Raw genomic sequence first — 18,409 nt, 5'->3', positions numbered from 1 at the left:
AAGCAGTCAGATGATTTTTGGAGAATGGTTTGAACACAAATACTCAAACGCTGTCATATCTGCTGCTTATTGAAATTTAGCTTGTTGATCATTTAATATTTCATAAAATGCCAACGATTTTTGTCACTCTTCTGCCACTTTTTGAATCTTTATTTTTTAATGTCCACTTATTAGGCTACTACTCCTCAAAATCTTAAAGAAATTGTTGACCTCAAAAGAAGGGTCTACTTGTATGTCTTGTTTTGATTGCTTGTTTATTTTCCTTTGCAAATATAAGTTTATATAATCAACTTTAAACTCAGTTACGCACTGCAGCATATTAATCACTTTTCTGTTTGTTTCCTTTCAATCTATGGGATCTGGGCTCCATGTCTCCACAACCCACTCCCATCCGGTGACAGCTGCACCTCTTGCAACCTGACAAACGGAAAGTATTAATTCCACAAAAGGATCTCAACAAGGCTAAAGTCCAAGATCATTGACTCTTAAACTGATGTCCGAACAGCACTGGATGGGATGGTGGTTAGGGGTACATGGATGACCCCAGTAAGTTGTTCACACAATGAAAATGGTGTGAAAAGAGGGATTGTTAGGAATTTAAATTCTATATGGTATTTGGGTCTGACTGAAACTTTTTGCAACTAAAGGGGGGGGGGAAGCATGATCAGTTTGAACCATATATAAGGCCTTTATTCAAATGATTTATAAATAACCCTTGCTGCATATTGTTAATAATGAATCTTATAATTGTTAAACCATTATTCCCTTAGAGTCATTCACAAATATATTTCAAGCAGCTGTCTGATAAAGTTCTGGAGGACGGACAGAGTGACTTTGTTGACATTGTTTTGTCTCGTTGTTTTGGTTTCGAGGACCCTAATGTTTACATCAACAGGACATTGTTTGAATATAGCAGGAACATCATATTCCTTTCTCCAATGGCCCACATGGCATCAGCTGTGTCAAGGCCTTTCATGAAGTGAACATTTTGCTTAGCAACTATCAGAGTAGTAGTAGCGTCACAGAGAGCGGCTTCTTGTCACTTCCTGGATTTCTGTGCCAAGAGGCGTGGACATGCCTGTGCACCAACAAGGGAGAACCAAATTGATTTGCGGTGACTCCCCTTCAATCTTTCATAACCAATCATATTAAATCTACTGTTATAACTATATCAAACCCCTTTTGTTCGGGGCCATTATTAACTACCTATTGCTAACTTAATTAGCCTAGGTTGTGATAATTGTCCATAGCTATGTTGTTAAACTTTTATTGCATCTCAATAAATATTTAAATTGGACCAGTCCGGCTCTTCTCTTATTTAGGATAAACCAACACGCCTGGTGAACTGTTATATATATATACACATATATGTGTGTATATATACTGTAGTAACACCAGGCAGCCAACAGATAGAACTGCTCTCCAGATATGTGAACTGGAACAACGTCCACTACCAGTTGAACTCTCCTACATGTCCTGTCAGAAGCTTTGTTTTCCAGTAGCTCAGCTTCTCCTGTTTTATTGCAGATTCTGATCTGTTCTGAGTTTTGAAAATGAGCTCTGTAGCTGCATCAACTTGATCAGTTGAACACTAAGTTAAATATCAGAGTGTAATTAAAAAGGACCAGGGACAGAGCTGTTTGATTAGGTGCTGCACCTCACCAGTTTGTTGTTTTGAATGGATGTTGAGGCGTAGGTGAAAATGAGTCACCCCCTGTAACAGCATCACTATAAAATATCTATAACAACAATCTGACCACAAATTAAGGAAGTGAAGTGGACATTACTCATTCTATCTTTCAGTCAAGCACGTGGGGAGAGTGGTGAGACAAGAAAAAAGAAATGTTGGCCAAGTTAAATAAATTCATCATGTTACTTACATTATCTGACTTGTATTTTAATTCAAATAGGTTAACAAACAGACATTAACATGAATACACAGACACACAGACACTCACACACATATCCACACGCACACATAAATATTCACATAGCTTCATTTGCTGCTATGAAGAACACACGAGTGGTCCTCTACGTGCACACCACAGCGTCCGTTAGACACTGACGTTCCCTCGTACCTCAGGAGTTTGGTAAGGGCCTTACACTGAAGCCTTCTGGACCCTGACTGACTGACCTATTGACCTACTCACTGGTTAATGGACACACTGTTGCAATACACTCTCAAATAAAACACAGCACTTGATTGGTTGTGCAATGAGAAGTTACCAGAGAGAAACTTTGTAGTATACCTGTGTCCACTGTTCTTCAACAAAGTCCCTTACCAGATTGTTCATGGTAACGCTCCTCACGTATCACTGTGTTGCTCTGAGCGAGTAAGTGGGCCCCCGGGGCCTGTGTGTGTGTGTGCTGTCTGGGATTGCAGCGCCTGCACTTTGAAAGACAGCGTGTTATTATGAAAGTCTATCAGAGTGATGTTGGCGACTTTTAACCGGCTGAAATCTCCCTGTACTCTATTAAACAGGTCGTGACGTTGAAGCTAATTGGACTATACTATTCAGAGGCAGCAGGCAGGACCACGTTTCTATAGAATTTGTCTAATTTAATAAATTACAAATAATGACGATTATAATAAACACGTGCCAAATTTATCACAATCATCTTTTTCCCTTCTTTTCTTTGGCAGGGCGGTTCCCCAGTGGCCAGCTACACCTGTAGATGTTCCACGCACAAAGGAGCCGATACCGGTTCTGCTGATGGGTTGATGCTCTTCTACGGCACACAACAAACCTTCTTGCTCCTGCACGTTTGGATGTTCTATCCTGGAGGAGCTAGATTATCTCTGCTACCTGAAAGGACTTCAGGCACCGCCTCATGCTACAGGTAGTGACACGGACACTAGCAGAGCACGAAACTTCAGAAGATTCAGTCGGGAAGGATGAGGAGAGAGCAAATGTCAATGGCCAGCACGTATAAAACTGTTCCCTTTCTGTTGTGGTCTTGCTTTTGCCTCTTTATTGCACTTATTGTCACTTTCATTTGCACCAAAACCGGTGAAATTCATTCACAATCACTTGGGCTTCCTAAATGGACAGGTCGATGAACCTGAAGTTGAACTGACTGTGTGTTTCACTGTAACCATTAGACCAAAAGTCACCAAAAGTCACCGTGTCAGGGCTACATATTTCCCACATATTCTATCATTTAGAGCTGTGCATTTATCAGGTTGCTTTGGTTTAGATTGTTTTTAATGATACTTATGTGATACTAACATAAATCCTAATAAGTTTCAGGGACATCTTAAAGTTCTCAACACCCCAAATGTTCCAGATGAGCTGAACAGTTCAACCTCTGTCGGCAGCAGAATAATGGACTCACGAACATGGAGACACTCCCCCGTGCTGTTACACTGGCACTCCACATTCAGCCAATGACAGAGAGGGAACGGCACACAATGATTTACATGTGATATGTTCAAATACAGCCTGGCCAGCAACGTCTGTATTCATTTGAACGAAAAAATCTCGTGACAATGCCTGAAGTAGCGAAGCCCGCGCCCAAGAAGGGCTCCAAGAAAGCGGTGGCGAAGGCCCCCGGTAAGGGCGGAAAGAAGAGGAGAAAGTCCAGGAAGGAGAGCTACGCCATCTACGTGTACAAGGTGCTGAAGCAGGTCCACCCCGACACTGGGATCTCCTCCAAGGCCATGGGCATCATGAACTCCTTCGTGAGCGACATCTTCGAGCGCATCGCCGGTGAGGCCTCTCGTCTGGCTCATTACAACAAGCGCTCCACCATCACCTCCAGGGAGATTCAGACCGCCGTCCGCCTGCTGCTGCCCGGGGAGCTGGCTAAACACGCCGTGTCTGAGGGCACCAAGGCCGTGACCAAGTACACCAGCTCCAAGTAAACCACTCTGCGGAGACCTCAAACCAACGGCTCTTTTAAGAGCCACACACTTTTTCTATGGAGACAAACTGTCCTGACTCTAATGACATGTCCATCAATATTTAAACAGCCACTTTTAACTAATAGTGGAGCATGGTTTAATCAAATTGAAAAGGATTATCATGATGAATACATTCTTAACATCCTGCATAGTCACTCCAACTTAAAAATATGAATTTTTAAATCTAATAGTGGTTTCTATCAGTGATCCGCGATATTTATGAGGAGGTGTTCTACCCCCTGGTGGTTAGAATGGTATGTATATATATATATATATATCAGGCTATCTTCCATAGCTAGATGTAAATCATTTTGGGTGTTGGAATGCAAAATGGTCAGAGGAATAAATTCTTCAAAGTTGTTTACAGTATTATTAAGCTTGACAAATATACCTTGTTTGTTGACTACTCTGAGAATAGATAATATACAGAATATGTTAATATGCTAATCTTTCAGTAAGCATCATTGGATACTGAACAGTTTGAAAAGCACCTCATGTATGTGTGAAAGTGTTGTTGATTTCAAACTGTCATTCTGCTGGATTCTGTTTTACTAAATTCATCTGGTCTCTAATGCAGATATGGACCTTAGGAAAAATGGTCATGGTTTTGTGGTTGCATCCTTAACCTGCTTTTTTCATCCCCCGCCACCTGTAGCTGTCCGTCCACAATGATGAGTTATCGCAGTGAGCATGGGAATTACAAAAATAAAGTATTTTTGAATGGTTTAAATTACCTGTTTACATGCTACGATTTACCCACAGCAAACTATACAAACACTCTCACATACTGCACATTTGTGTGGATTCTGAATACACAGTATGTCTGTTGACACTAAGGCCTATATTAGTAATATGAATGTCTTATTGCCTATTCAAGTCGGAGAAGACTAAGAGTAACGTATGGACAGGTTGACAGGGATCTCTCACTCACGAGACAAATAGTTTTCAAAAACATTTGTCATGTTTTAATTATTATTTTACTTACATAAACAGATATCCTATTGTTAATGTGAATAACCAAAGATGGTATTTTCTAAATCAGACAGCAGAGACATTGCAAATTCCAGCAAGGCTATACATACTCATCCATACAAATAAATGATACAACCTGTTGAATTTTTGTATTAAACGAGAGAAATGTGCCTCAATATTAATTTGACCATTCCTTCAAGACTCAAGATTTTTATTATCAAATGCAAAACAATAACATTAAGCAGTCACTGGCTATCTTCTAGCAATGTTCAGTAATTACAACCCCCCCCCCCAAAAAAAATGTTAGAAAAAATAACATAGAATATCTAAATTTAAAATAGATAATATATATATATAGCTGAAGAGAAAATCAAACAAGAAGTGAATATTTAGTCAAATTGACTATTTCAACATGGATATGAAATGAACTCCTAATTATAGAATGACTCTCCAGCATCCACAGCATTTATTTCATTGCATCTCTAACGATGGTTCCATTTAACAGGTGAAGTGAAAGCAGCGATATTAATTAATATTAGATTAAAAGCAGGCCAGGTCTTACTTTGCATAATTTTCTATGTGTATTCTTTGCAGAGCTAATAATGTAACAAATATGTGTCACTGTGAACTATTTATGTAGTATTATGAAATAGTAACCGTTTGCTGTTAGTTAATGTTATAAAACTATACTGCAGTTAAATGTTTAAACTTGTGTAAATGCTCCTTGTGCTGTACTATGTTTACTTTACAGAAAGTGGTTTATTTAATGCTTTAATGGTATTGATATTTACTTTAATCTCTGCAGTCAATTATTTAGTGTATTATATGTATTAACAGTCTTGCACAAGCAGGGCAACAAAGGTCTTTTGTCTTGAGTACAGTGAAGTGGCTCTTAAAAGAGCCGTTGTTATGGTCAGTGGAGCAGCAGCAGTTTAAGCTCTCTCTCCGCGGATGCGGCGGGCCAGCTGGATGTCCTTGGGCATGATGGTAACCCTCTTGGCGTGGATGGCGCACAGGTTGGTGTCCTCAAACAGGCCGACCAGGTAGGCCTCGCTGGCCTCCTGCAGAGCCATGACAGCGGAGCTCTGGAAGCGCAGGTCGGTCTTGAAGTCCTGAGCGATTTCTCTCACCAGGCGCTGGAAGGGCAGCTTGCGGATCAGCAGCTCCGTCGATTTCTGGTAGCGACGGATCTCTCTCAGAGCCACGGTACCGGGCCTGTAACGGTGAGGCTTCTTCACGCCGCCGGTGGCCGGGGCGCTCTTACGCGCAGCCTTGGTGGCCAGCTGCTTCCTGGGGGCTTTGCCTCCGGTGGATTTACGGGCGGTCTGCTTGGTTCTTGCCATTTTGTTGCTTTTCTCTGCGATCGGGAGAAAGAGTGAAGCTGTAGAGAGACACTCTGCTTTTAAACTGCGGAGCCAGCCGGGAAATGGTGACGCTGCTTCAGATCGGTGATAGGCTCCTCCTCGGGGACTGTCTGCTTGTTCGACAAAAGGGTCGGCCGTCCCCCGCTGCTCAGCTAGAGGCTTCTATTCTGGTTGGTCCGGCATGAACCGTCCCGCTCGATCCGCGTATATATAGGGGAGTGTTCGACCTTTTCACCGCAGTTTCTTTTGACGTGTGTTAGGTAACAATCTACATCCATAATGTCAGGCAGAGGCAAAACCGGCGGAAAGGCCAGAGCGAAGGCAAAGACTCGCTCTTCCCGCGCTGGGCTCCAGTTCCCCGTCGGTCGTGTTCACAGACTGCTGCGTAAAGGCAACTACGCACATCGCGTTGGTGCCGGCGCCCCCGTCTACCTGGCGGCTGTGCTGGAGTACCTCACCGCTGAGATCCTGGAGCTGGCTGGAAACGCCGCCCGCGACAACAAGAAGAGCCGTATCATCCCCCGCCACCTGCAGCTGGCCGTCCGCAACGACGAGGAGCTCAACAAACTCCTGGGCGGAGTGACCATCGCTCAGGGCGGCGTGCTGCCCAACATCCAGGCTGTTCTTCTGCCCAAGAAGACCGAGAAGGCCCCCAAGTCCAAGTAAAGTAAAGCAAAGCTGCTGGAAACCAACGACACAAAGGCTCTTTTAAGAGCCACACACTCACCTCTAAAGAACAAAACTCCTCATATCACCCATCGATTTAAAGCACACGCACAAGTCATTTTTAGATTATATTAGATTCAACTTTAATCTCATTGCACAGTAGAAGTGCTTATATATAACCAGAAGTGCAATAAAGGCAGTAAAAGTGCAGAGTAATGTGCAAATTTAAAAAAACGGAAAATGTGAAGTAAAATTTGTAAATACATAAGATATGTACAGTAATAAATATATATTTAATAGAGCAGTATTAAGAGGTATTTATTATACAAGAACGATGAATATACTATGAGCAAGATCAATATATATGAATATGAATACACCATTGGTGGGATTATACAGTAGTAAAAAAAGTAGCAGTCTAGTGCAAATGTTTAATGGTTGGAGGACGGTGGGCGGCAGTCCAAGCCAGGGTGGAGGAGGGAAGTATAGTCACTGGAGGAGCTGTGTGTGGTGCGGGGCAGCTGCTTTTACTGTGGTGCAGAGTTGAGCAGGGTGACAGCCACAGGGATGAAGCTGTTCCTGGACCTGCTGGTCCGGGAACGGAGGACCCTGTAGTGTCTCCCAGAAGGGAGGAGGGCAAGCAGTCTGTGGCTGGGGTGTGAGCTGCCCTTGACAATGCTGCGAGCCCCCGCAGACATCTCTTGCTCTGGACAGCCTCAATGGTGGGGAGTGAGGAACCAGTGATGTGTTGGGCAGTTTTCACCACCCTCTGCAGGCCACTAGCATTCAATATGTATTCATTGGTATGGTTCATTCTGTGTCAGATGTTTGTGTCATCTGGTGAGGAAACCATCACTCATATGGAAGTTTAAATATAAAAGATACACACTTCAAATTTCAGTACGTCTAAGGTTCATGGATCCATGGCATACATCTCTCATGATGGACGGTATGAATGCAAAAACAACACACACTGTCTTCCTAATGAAATAGAAACTAGTGTGGGTAGAACAGATTTAATGCAATTTTCACCCTCTTTACATTTGTCATTATGCAAATCTAGGGTGAGAAGTAAAGATAGCTATTGGTTAAACATCTTACAAACTATCATAAGATAGTAATGTAGTCATAAACAATAACTCTGGTACCTTTGCTTAAGCTGTAAAATCAGCTTTTAAAAGTTAGGTGCTGTGTGTCCGGTCACATGTGGGATTATAGACGTGTTTCACATGAGACAGGTTTTCATTCAAAACATTGACCAGGTCCTCTGTTGTATTAAAGTGCCCCAGTACACATGACAGTTATCCAGCATTCACAACACCAGGACCATTGAAGTGGAGCAGCTAAATGGAACTCAGCCATCATTATTATTTTTGTATACATTTTCTCCTGTGATTCTTCTGGTGTGACAGTGCATGGAGCTCTGTCACCATCTGAATGGTTTGGATTCCTCAATAAACGTGATGAGCACTGAAGTTTACTCTTTTTCCCCAGAGGAGCAGGACTCTGGATCAGTTCAACCAAGACCTCCACTTGTTTGCTGAGCTTTCGACGACTTCTCAGAGTCTTCTTCAGTGAACTCAAATAGCTGTGGCCTCATCAGGTGAGCTAAGGTTGTAATGTTGGTCTTGAGATAGTATATTTTAATTATAAGCTGAAACATTTACTTGGTGTTTAAATCACAAAGCTGAGAAAAACATCACCTGGAAAAACTCTCTACTCCCTGTTAGTAAATGTAACTTTGTGACTTTCCCTCTGTTGGTGTTGCAGTGTCTGATGACAGTTCATCAATACTTTAGTTTAATGGCAGCCACTGATCAAGTTGATGCAGCTACAGAGCTCATTTCTATGACTCAAACAAGTAGCTGCAATAAAGCAGGAGAAGCTGAGCTACTGGAAAACAAAGCTTCGGAACAGAACATGGAGAAGAGTTCTTCTGGTAGTGGACTTTACTCAGGTTCACATCATTTGGAGAGCAGCTCCATCTGTTGGCTGCCTGAGGTTACTACAGCACAGTATGGTTACATGATGTGAGGCTGGAAATGTCATTTTTCTAAGCAGCTGTCACTTTTCTATTTAGCAAGGAAAGAAACGAGTTAAATCGATAAATATAACAACTAAGGCAGACTCTTTAAAAAGTATGGTATATAAAGTAATGGCGATATCGCTGAACATCCCTAGGCAACGTCTATGTCGCCAGGATCTGAAACAGACATGGAATTAATGGAAAAAGTAACACCAATAAGGAAAAGACAGAACACAGAGAGGCAAAGGAGGATGAATAAGAAAAGTAAGAGTAATAATAAAGATTGAAAACAAGAATACGAATAATGCTAACACTAATTTCATTAAATACCAGGGGGCTGAAAAACAAAATACATCAGATATATAGGATGAGTAATTATAACATATGTTTACAAGGAACACAGTGATTTGAAATCCAAATGAGAGAAGTGCAGAATGAATAGATGGGAGATGTGTATACAAACAATGGCGATGGGAACATGAGGGGAGCTGCTATATTAAGAAAAGGAGGAGTGAGAGTGATTGTGAAATATTTGTTTTATTATTGTTATTATTGATAATTATATGTAATATATATATTACCTAACACTGTTCAAATCAATTCAAAGATCATATCCTTAGATAATTTGATCCTATGATGCTGTCATGTCACATAGATAATTGGCTCCTTTGATACCATAGGCTATTTGATTATTTGACTTACTTATAAAGGAGCAACAGGTACAATTGACTAAATATGAAAGAACAGCACGTAAGATTGACTTACATATAAAAGAGATGAAATAACCTATTACCATCAGGGTAATTATAAGAAATATGTGTTTATTATTGTTATTGTTATTATTTATATAATATATATATATATATATATATATATATATATATATATATATATATATATATATTGGAATTTATGTCGATATTTAGTGCTTTTTTCTAATACTAGACCCAGATAAGTGGGTCTAGTATCTAGTATCAACAATAATATATTTATATATATATATATTATCATTGAGTACTAGTTTATGTCAAAGAACTAGTTGAACAAATTACCAATTTATTGAAAAAATCAACCAAACAATCACAATATAAAACAGTATAACATAATACAAACACAATAAATGATGTATTCTCATAAAATAACTGTCCTTTCAATGTGTGTGTATATATTCAGTTCCCAGTGTAGTGTGTGCTTGAAGATTCACTGGTTCCGTTCTGGTCCGGGTCTTTATGTCTCTAAACTCAGTACTACCTGTCTACCTGACGGGCAGTACTGGGGTCTGATGTCTTCTGGATAAACGATCAGGTTCAATCTGGATCATACAGTTGGCCACACTGCATCCACGGTCTGGGTTCTGCTCGCCATCTCAGCATTCAGAATTACAGGATTGAGATTCTTCTGGTGTTCATAAAAAAACAAAAAATCTACACAAAGTGCAGAATAATCAGTGTCTGTTTCCTAATTATATTTCTAATGTTTAAAAAGTATGGTATATGAAGTAATGATGATATTGCTGAACATCATGTTACATGATGCATGTGTGTAGGTAGGAGTAGGCTACTCCTTCACAGAGTTTAAAGCCATGTTTTATAATATTTGATGTTTTGATATTTACTAACTTCTTAATCTGAACATTGTAAGATGACATCTAATATTGCTCAATCTATCTAGACTCCCTGTAGTTAAGAACTCTGTCTCTACATATTTATGGACAGTGGTGATGAATGATGAGGAAACAGCTCTTTGTGGAAAGACGTGTGTGGCTCTTAAAAGAGCCTTTTACCAGGATGGACATGTTTCACAGTGAGGACAGATCACTTCTTCTTGGCTGCTGTCTTCTTCGCTTTGGGTTTGGCGACCTTCTTCGCGGGGGACTTCTTGGCAGCAGGCGCCTTTTTCACCACCTTCTTGGGGCTCTTCGTCACCTTCTTGGGAGTCTTCGCCACTTTCTTGGGGCTCTTCGCCATTTTCTTGGGGCTCTTGGTGGGCTTCTTGGCCGCTGCTGGTTTAGCCACCTTCTTCGGGGACTTTTTAGCGGCTGCTGGCTTCATGGCTCCCGCCGACTTGGGCTTTTTAGCCACTGCGGGTTTCTTGGCGGCGGGCTTCTTGGCTTTGGGAGCGGCCTTCTTCACTGCCTCTTTCTTGCTCATCTTGAACGAGCCGGTGGCCCCGGTTCCCTTGGTCTGGACCAGGGTCCCGCTGACAACCAGCTTCTTGATGGTGGTGTTGACGCGGGAATTGTTCTTCTCCACATCGTAGCCTCCGGCAGCCAGAGCCTTCTTGAGGGCGGACACGGACGCGCCACTGCGCTCCTTGGACGCGGACACGGCCTTCACGATGAGCTCACTGACGCTGGGGCCGGCGGTCTTCGGTTTCACGACCTTCTTCTTGGCCGCTTTAACCTTGGCGGCGGCTGGTGCTGGAGCTGGAGCGGCTTCTGCCATCTTTCTCTTTGCGTTTAGATCAACGACGAACTAACGGAGTGAGTTACAGGACTGATGAAGAGTCCTGATCGGGAGGCGGTACTTGAACACACCATGAGAACCGTGGAGACTCAATCGAGCCGTGGCTCCCGTGTACAGTGTGAACGCACAGACACTTGTGTTTTCTCTTCACTGATAAACGAGTAAAAACTCAGTGGGTGAGCGGTGCTGGAGGCTGACAGTGAGGAAGCAGGTAGCGGACTTATTTGTCTTCATGTTGAAGTCATGAAGAGCTCTGATGCTCTCTGCATTTGGTCGGTGGAGCCCCCGAACACGACCCGTTCACCGCGGTGAGCAGCGCTGCTCAGCGGCTTTTCCCACTAGTTTCTCTCCTAAAATGAGTTCAAAAGCACCACAGCTCCACCAAAACCCATTTCCTAGCTGCTCCACATGTTTGTTCAGAGACACCGAGTGAAAACAAGCACCTGTTGAGGATCTCTTAGTAATAAAGTCAAGTAATTGTGCAGGCAGCAAACACACCGCTGATGGCCGAGGCTAATGGTGAAGTTGAGCCAGACTTCCTATCAGAGCCGTGAATTTTTCATCCTGAGGAAGCTTGAGAGTCATTATAGAAGTAGGGCTACATTTCATATCCATGTTGAATTTGTCAATATTCACCTCAAGCAAGGATTAAATTAATATTGGGGCACATTTCTCTCATTTAACACCAAAAGTAAACAGGTTACATCATTTAATTTCCAGAAAATGTTTAAGCTGTAAATTAGTTTGAGAATTTCTCTACTTAGTAAATACAAACTTTTGCTCATCATAGTAACACTGGGATATATGTTTTTGTATATTATGATCATTATTATTTGTGTAAAATAATCATTTAAACATGACAAACGTTTCTGAAAAACGATTTGACCCGTGTGTGAGAACTCTCTGTTAACCTGTCAATATGTTACCTACTGGTCTAAAGATCAAGTCTTCTCAGACTTTTATAGCCAATAACACATTCATATTACAATTTAAGGCCTTAGTGTCAACAAACTCTGTGTTTATCCAGAATGTACACACGTGTGCAGTATGTGAAAGTGTTTGTGTACATTGTAGAATGTAAACATGTCATTTTAACCACTCAAACAGACTTTAATTACATATTACTTTATATAAAAACACTATTACACATAATGCTTTAAATGCTAACAATGATTTAAAAAAAAAAAAAAAAAACCTTCACTCAACCCCATCCAAGCCCATGGCATAACCAAAATAACAGTGTTGTTGTTGATCTCATCGTTTTTAAATCATGAATCAAAGGTACGATAGCAAAGACAAATTTGAGAGATGGTCACTCTGCCCAGAAGTTTGTTGAGCTTGTTAAGACTGAAATCTTTACTATGCATGTGTGCGTGTCTGTGGAGATGGCTCTGAAAGTCAACTTTAAACAAAAGCAGTTTGTTAGACGGGGGTGGGGGTAGGGGCAGTTTGGGAAGAATATGTGGGAAATATGTAGCCCTGACACGGTGACTTTTAGTAACCTTTGCTGCTTAGTGTTAATGTGGAAGCTGGTTCAAATGTGTGTGCGTCACATCGCTGTTCAAACTTGCAGCTGTCTAATAAGGCCTACTGTGAGAACTTTGAATCTGTGACATTCATTACGCTGTACTTTTACTTGTTCTCATACTTAACTTTTTATATTAAAGCATACCTCCCTTAGCTTCCACACAGAGTTCATGCAGCTGGCCCAGCTTCAGGAGGGCAGATAGGCAAGGCGTTGTTTTGTCTGGAGATGGTGCATGGTTACTGAAGACTCACAAGGCGTCATATTAGTAAATACTTGTTGAAATTAGACCAGACCGGCTCTTCTCATATTCGGGATAAACCAACATGTTGACAAGCTCCCCGTCGCTGTGGACGGCTACAGGTTACGGGGGATGAAAATACAATGTTAAGGATGCCCCCACAAAACCATGACCATTTTATTCAATGTCCATATCTGCAAACAAAACCAGATGAATATAGTAAAACAGAATCCAGCAGAATGTCAGATTGTAATCAACAACACTTTCAAGCATACATGAGGTGCTTTTAAAACTGGTCAGTATCCAATGATGCAAAATGAAAGGTGAACATAGTCACACTGTCAGCCCGGACTTATAATAAATGTCCATAACACTTTCAAAAACAGTTCCACACAAGCATCAAGTGCTTACACTGCTGGACACTGCACTAACACGTTTGGTTGGGGGTTGTGTTTTAGATATAAAGCTATTTAAGTAGTTAACAAACACAAACACCGTACTTGGTTACATACTTGGTCACTTAGGTTACAATTTGTATTCCAATAATGTTATGGAGGGTTTTAATAGCTGGGGTCCAAAGGACTAAAAGGATAAACTATTTAAATGTGAGGCTAACAGGAGGGCTAAGTGAGACATCGTGAGCTGAGTCTTTGTGTGACCATTGTTTTTCATTCAAGGCTGCTCAATATTCATACTTTGACTAAGTACTTCCACAATCAATCCTAACGATACTCTTATTTCTAACCAAGCCTTTTTCACCGGCACTATTCCTACTTGATGGAAACGTGCTACAGTCCTACTGCTACACAAAACTGAGAAAGTGTCAGACTTAATATCTGCCGTCTTACATCCACACCTGTGGAGGCGCTAGCGCACCATAGACGTATTTATCAGCGGCCATGAGAATCCACAGAGGAGGAAGACGGCTGCCTCTGTCTTCTAATAGGTCCTTATTCTGGCTATGACTAGTTGTGTTTCCGCGTAGCAGTGCATTGACTAGATCTCATCTTACTGAAGAAAGATGTCTGGACGAGGAAAGGGAGGAAAGGGGCTCGGTAAAGGAGGCGCAAAGCGTCACCGCAAAGTTCTCCGCGATAACATCCAGGGAATTACCAAGCCCGCCATCCGCCGCCTGGCTCGCCGTGGCGGAGTGAAGCGTATCTCCGGTCTGATCTACGAGGAGACCCGCGGCGTGTTGAAGGTTTTCCTGGAGAACGTGATCCGCGATGCTGTCACCTACACCGAGCACGCCAAGAGGAAGACCGTCACCGCCATGGACGTGGTGTATGCTCTGAAGAGACAGGGCCGCACTCTCTACGGCTTCGGCGGATAAACTCACTTTCCAACAGCTCAACAACACAACGGCTCTTTTAAGAGCCACACACCGAGTCAATGAGAGCTCACATCCTCTGCTCAACAACAAGTCGTTCTCCGAGTAGATGTCTTACAATGTCAAGATTTCAAAGTTATTTAATATCAAAACATCACATAACATTTACTAATCGTAGTTTCCTCTTTAATTTCTAAACGTAGAAGTGACCCTTAAAAACAGTTAATATTAAACTGTTATCTCTTTATACACATGTATGTATATATACTGTAGTAACACCAGGCAGCCAACAGATAGAACTGCTCTCCAGATATGTGAACTGGAACAACGTCCACTACCAGTTGAACTCTCCTACATGTCCTGTCAGAAGCTTTGTTTTCCAGTAGCTCAGCTTCTCCTGTTTTATTGCAGCTACTTGTTTGAGTCATAGAAATGAGCTGTGTAGCTGCATCAACTTGATCAGTGGCTGTCATTAAACTAAAGTATTGATGAACTGTCATCAGACACTGCAACACCTACAGAGTGAAAGTTACGATGTTAAATTTACTAACAGGGAGTAGAGGGTTTTTCTAGGAGATGTTTTTCTCAGCTTTATGATTTAAACACTTAGTAAATTTGTCAGCGTATAATTAAAATATACTATCTCACGACCAACATTACAACCTTAGCTCACCTGATGAGGCAAAAGCTATTTGAGTTCACTGAAGAAGACCCTGAGAAGTGGTCGAAAGCTCAGCAAACAAGTGGAGCTCTTTGAACTGATCCAGAGTCACGCTCCTCTGAAATAATAATAAGATATCTTAGCAAAACTTGATATTTACATGCTTATATTTACGTTTGATACTCTATTTCTGTCTTAAATTAACTTTTACATAAAGAAAACCTTGCACATTGTACAGTTTAATTCAGATCAAACAATAACTTCAGACAGTGTGCTTTGATGACTCAGGCCAAATCATAGCCAGACCAGATCATAGGAAACTAACATACATCGAAGGAGAAACTTTTCAAGGGGACGGCTGGAGGAAAGTGCAGAGCTGGGAGTCAGTTTGGTAACAAGGGAGCAAGCGGTGGAAATAACCGAACGTAAGACAAAAAAAAAACAGAACGAAAACAGCACGGACTGCGGAGAACGGGTGTGAGTGAAGACGAGAGAGAGAACGGAGCATGAAGTTAAAACAAAATATCACAGATCACAGATCAATATAATCTGTATCAGCTGATCAGACATCGCTGAACCCTCTCTTCTTCCTCATCCTTCCATTCGCATGCACGCAGAACCCCTTGCCACTGTCACGGTAGTATTTATTTATTTAGAGCCTCGGACCAATTCCCTCACATCTGTGGATCCTCACCTCCTCTGGGATAATATTTGGAAAGTTTCTTCATTTCCTGTAAGTGATCTCCAGTGCGCTCTGTGAGCCTGATGGCACAGTCACGTTCACTGCAGTGATTTGATGATACACGCAGTGTTTGAAGATATTATTAAAACCTATGAATGACTCGGCTCCGTAACTCTAAACGTAATTTGCTGCAAGTCATGTTTAAATTAAAAGGTTCGAGTGGAACAGACATGTCGCTCGAGCAAAACTAAGCTGTTGGTTTTATTGTAAATGATGAAGTGGATCAATAATCTGACTTCAGTTCACCACCTCACGTCTGTGTCGCCACTTTCCCCTCTCCAAAACGTTCGTACGCATGGGTCAGAGTTTGCGTGGAAATACGCAACGTTTGCTTGAGAAGTGGCGTGCGCACGTTTCAGCCCCCGCAACGGTTATAAATGAGACCTCCTGTTCTCTCCCCTCGTTGCTCCTCTCCGCATATTTTCCCTCTGTGCCTCGTTTGACCAGCGGTGGAAGTGTTTGGTCCGTGTGCCCTCTCACTGGCATTTTCCTGTCTGTTCTCTTGTTGTCCGTCCTTTACTTCACATCTTTCATCTCCTCCTCTTGCTCTGTCCGTGATTGTTTTTACGTCTGTCTGCTCCTTCTCGTTTGTTGCCGTGCTGTCCGTCTTTCGAGGTTAAATAAAAAAATCGAAATTTCCCCAAACAGCAAGATCTGTCAGGGGATTGTTTAAAATAATAAACTCTTCTTTTCGAACAAACGAAAAACGGACAATACATTGACGTAGAAACTTATTTTACTTGTGGAATAGACACTTAAGTTTGGCTTCTTTCACTGCTCTTGCCATCTCACTGTGACGACCTCAATGGGCGTGTTCAGCGTGGTATGTCTGTGAGCGAATGATTTCACCCACAATACCTATTAATACATGTAAATAAATCAGGGGAAATGTGCAGAAAATAAAAATTAAGGTGCAATGTTATCATAATATTGTGTGACAACCCTGGAGTTGTCCTGCTGTGGTGTTGTGCTTGTGTGTGTTTCAGGTTCCTGTAGGCGGAGTCAGACCTTAATAATCAGCAGTGATATGGCACACCTGTTGCTGACCAGTATTTAAGAGGGCTGCACATTGGGCTCTCCCCTTCACCAGATCTACCACCACATCTTGTTTCTTCTACTCTATCTACTTCTACCTCTTCTTCTTCTTATGTGTAAATCCAACCGGACGTTAGCGTTGTGATTGTCTTGTTTAGTGTGTGTGTGTCCCTACGGCAGTGACGCACTGTGCGGGGGTGTCTGATGCCTGTTTGGAAGTGTACCTCGCGACAATGGCGGAGGCAAGCACGGAGCGGGTGAGTGGAAACGCGGTGACCCACGGAGGTGATAGCGGGAGAGGCACGGAGTTAAAGGCAGAGCAAGAGGTGCAGAAACAAGGGAATGAGAGGGAGCTAACCGTAATGGTAGAGATGGAAGGCGAGGATGAAGCAACGTCGATGGAGCTGATGAGGTGTGTGAGGGAGCTGTGTGTGTAGACGATGACGAAAAAAAGAATGAAATGACCATGAGTCACCCGAAAGGGAATGAGAGGCTCATGGATGGGTTTCAAATTGGAGAAACGATGGTGCATGCTATAGAGCCAGTTAATGATGAGCTGGTGGTATCATTAATGAATCTGCCATTTTACATCAGTGACAGTATGATACTAGATAAACTCCAGGGCTGGGTAGTCTCGGCAGTATCTCAGATAAAGAGGAGGATGTCGCCTGGAAATAATGTGACTGATGGGACGAGATATTTAAAAGTTAAAGCCACATCCAGTCATTGGCTCTCCATTACTTATCTCTCCTTCGCACACCTATCCTCATCGCTCAGTCTATCTTCCATCTTGTCTATCACCTGTCTGCTACTCTCCACATCTACCTCTTCTTTCTTATATAACTCTCTCTACAGTTCTTCAACTCTTTTCCACTATCTCTACAAGGTCTGTTATTTTTATTTTTCCCTCCACTTGCTCAAAATAATTTTTCTCCTGCCTTGTCTTCTCTAGCCCTAAGAAATACCCTGTACATTTTTCACCCTCTATTACATACCTCGCCTTACTTCTAATTATTGCACCTTTACACTTTACTTGTTCTATCTCCTTTAGTTAATCTTTCATCTTTATGTATCCCTCTGTCATAATTACCCCCTTCCCAGCTTTCTTCTCCTCTTCCTCTAACTTCTGTTTTAACCTTTTTTCTCTTTCTTTCCACTGTTCTTACTTCTTCTTGCTCATGCCCCTTATCCCCTCTTTCAACCTTCCCCACCATCTCCCTATATCTTCCTCATACATCATGTCATTCATCTTGTGACAACCCTGGAGTTGTCTGCTGTACTTGTGTTGTGTTTCAGGCTCCTGTAGGCGGAGTCAGACCTTGGTAATTAACGGGATGTGGCACACCCGGGATTGGCCACTACTTTAGAGGCCTGCACACTGGGCTCTGGTCTCTCATTCACCGGGTATACTCTTTTCTTTGCATTTTGTTCTTTGTAGTATTATTCCTGTAGAATAAATGCATATACTGTAACTGCAG

At 42.1% G+C, this 18,409-nt stretch overlaps 4 protein-coding genes across 6 annotated transcripts in view; 3 read left to right on the top strand and 1 right to left on the bottom strand.

Annotated features, from left to right (window-relative positions):
- Positions 1 to 14,514, top strand: part of LOC133933464 (histone H4-like) — a 408,656-nt gene extending 394,142 nt beyond the window's left edge. The window contains exons 1-2 of one of the 3 annotated variants that reach the window (XM_062380590.1): positions 12,254 to 12,262; positions 14,185 to 14,514. In XM_062380590.1, coding sequence (XP_062236574.1) covers positions 12,254 to 12,262; positions 14,185 to 14,496 — 321 coding nt within the window. In that variant the 3' untranslated portion in view covers positions 14,497 to 14,514. Of the gene's footprint in view, positions 1 to 12,253; positions 12,263 to 13,347; positions 13,360 to 14,184 lie in introns of those variants that run through there. The other 2 variants (XM_062380588.1, XM_062380586.1) reach the window with 2 other exon arrangements.
- The window catches only part of LOC133933462 (histone H4-like), a 556,161-nt gene that overhangs the window by 46,814 nt on the left and 490,938 nt on the right, over positions 1 to 18,409 (bottom strand). Inside the window, exon 4 of the mRNA XM_062380582.1 lies at positions 5,891 to 6,226. Within this exon, the coding sequence (XP_062236566.1) occupies positions 5,891 to 6,226 (336 nt within the window). The remainder of the gene's footprint in view (positions 1 to 5,890; positions 6,227 to 18,409) is intronic.
- Positions 3,491 to 3,865, top strand: LOC133933556 (histone H2B-like). The gene has a single exon (XM_062380690.1). It carries the CDS (start codon positions 3,491 to 3,493, stop codon positions 3,863 to 3,865), a length of 375 nt encoding a protein of 124 aa, XP_062236674.1.
- On the top strand, positions 6,520 to 6,906 carry LOC133933524 (histone H2A-like). Its single transcript, XM_062380655.1, has one exon. The coding sequence runs from the start codon at positions 6,520 to 6,522 to the stop codon at positions 6,904 to 6,906; it is 387 nt and encodes a 128-aa protein (XP_062236639.1).

This window comes from Platichthys flesus, chromosome 22 (assembly GCF_949316205.1).
Source record: "Platichthys flesus chromosome 22, fPlaFle2.1, whole genome shotgun sequence".
Taxonomy (NCBI): domain Eukaryota; kingdom Metazoa; phylum Chordata; class Actinopteri; order Pleuronectiformes; family Pleuronectidae; genus Platichthys; species Platichthys flesus.
The sequence above is the reverse complement of the archived record's forward strand: the minus strand, read 5'-3'. Positions and strand labels throughout refer to the sequence as shown.

Coding starts and splice junctions, on each gene's coding strand:
- LOC133933556 (XM_062380690.1), top strand. CDS start 3,491: ATGCCTGAAGTAGCGAAGCCCGCGCCCAAGAAGGGCTCCAAGAAAGCG.
- LOC133933524 (XM_062380655.1), top strand. CDS start 6,520: ATGTCAGGCAGAGGCAAAACCGGCGGAAAGGCCAGAGCGAAGGCAAAG.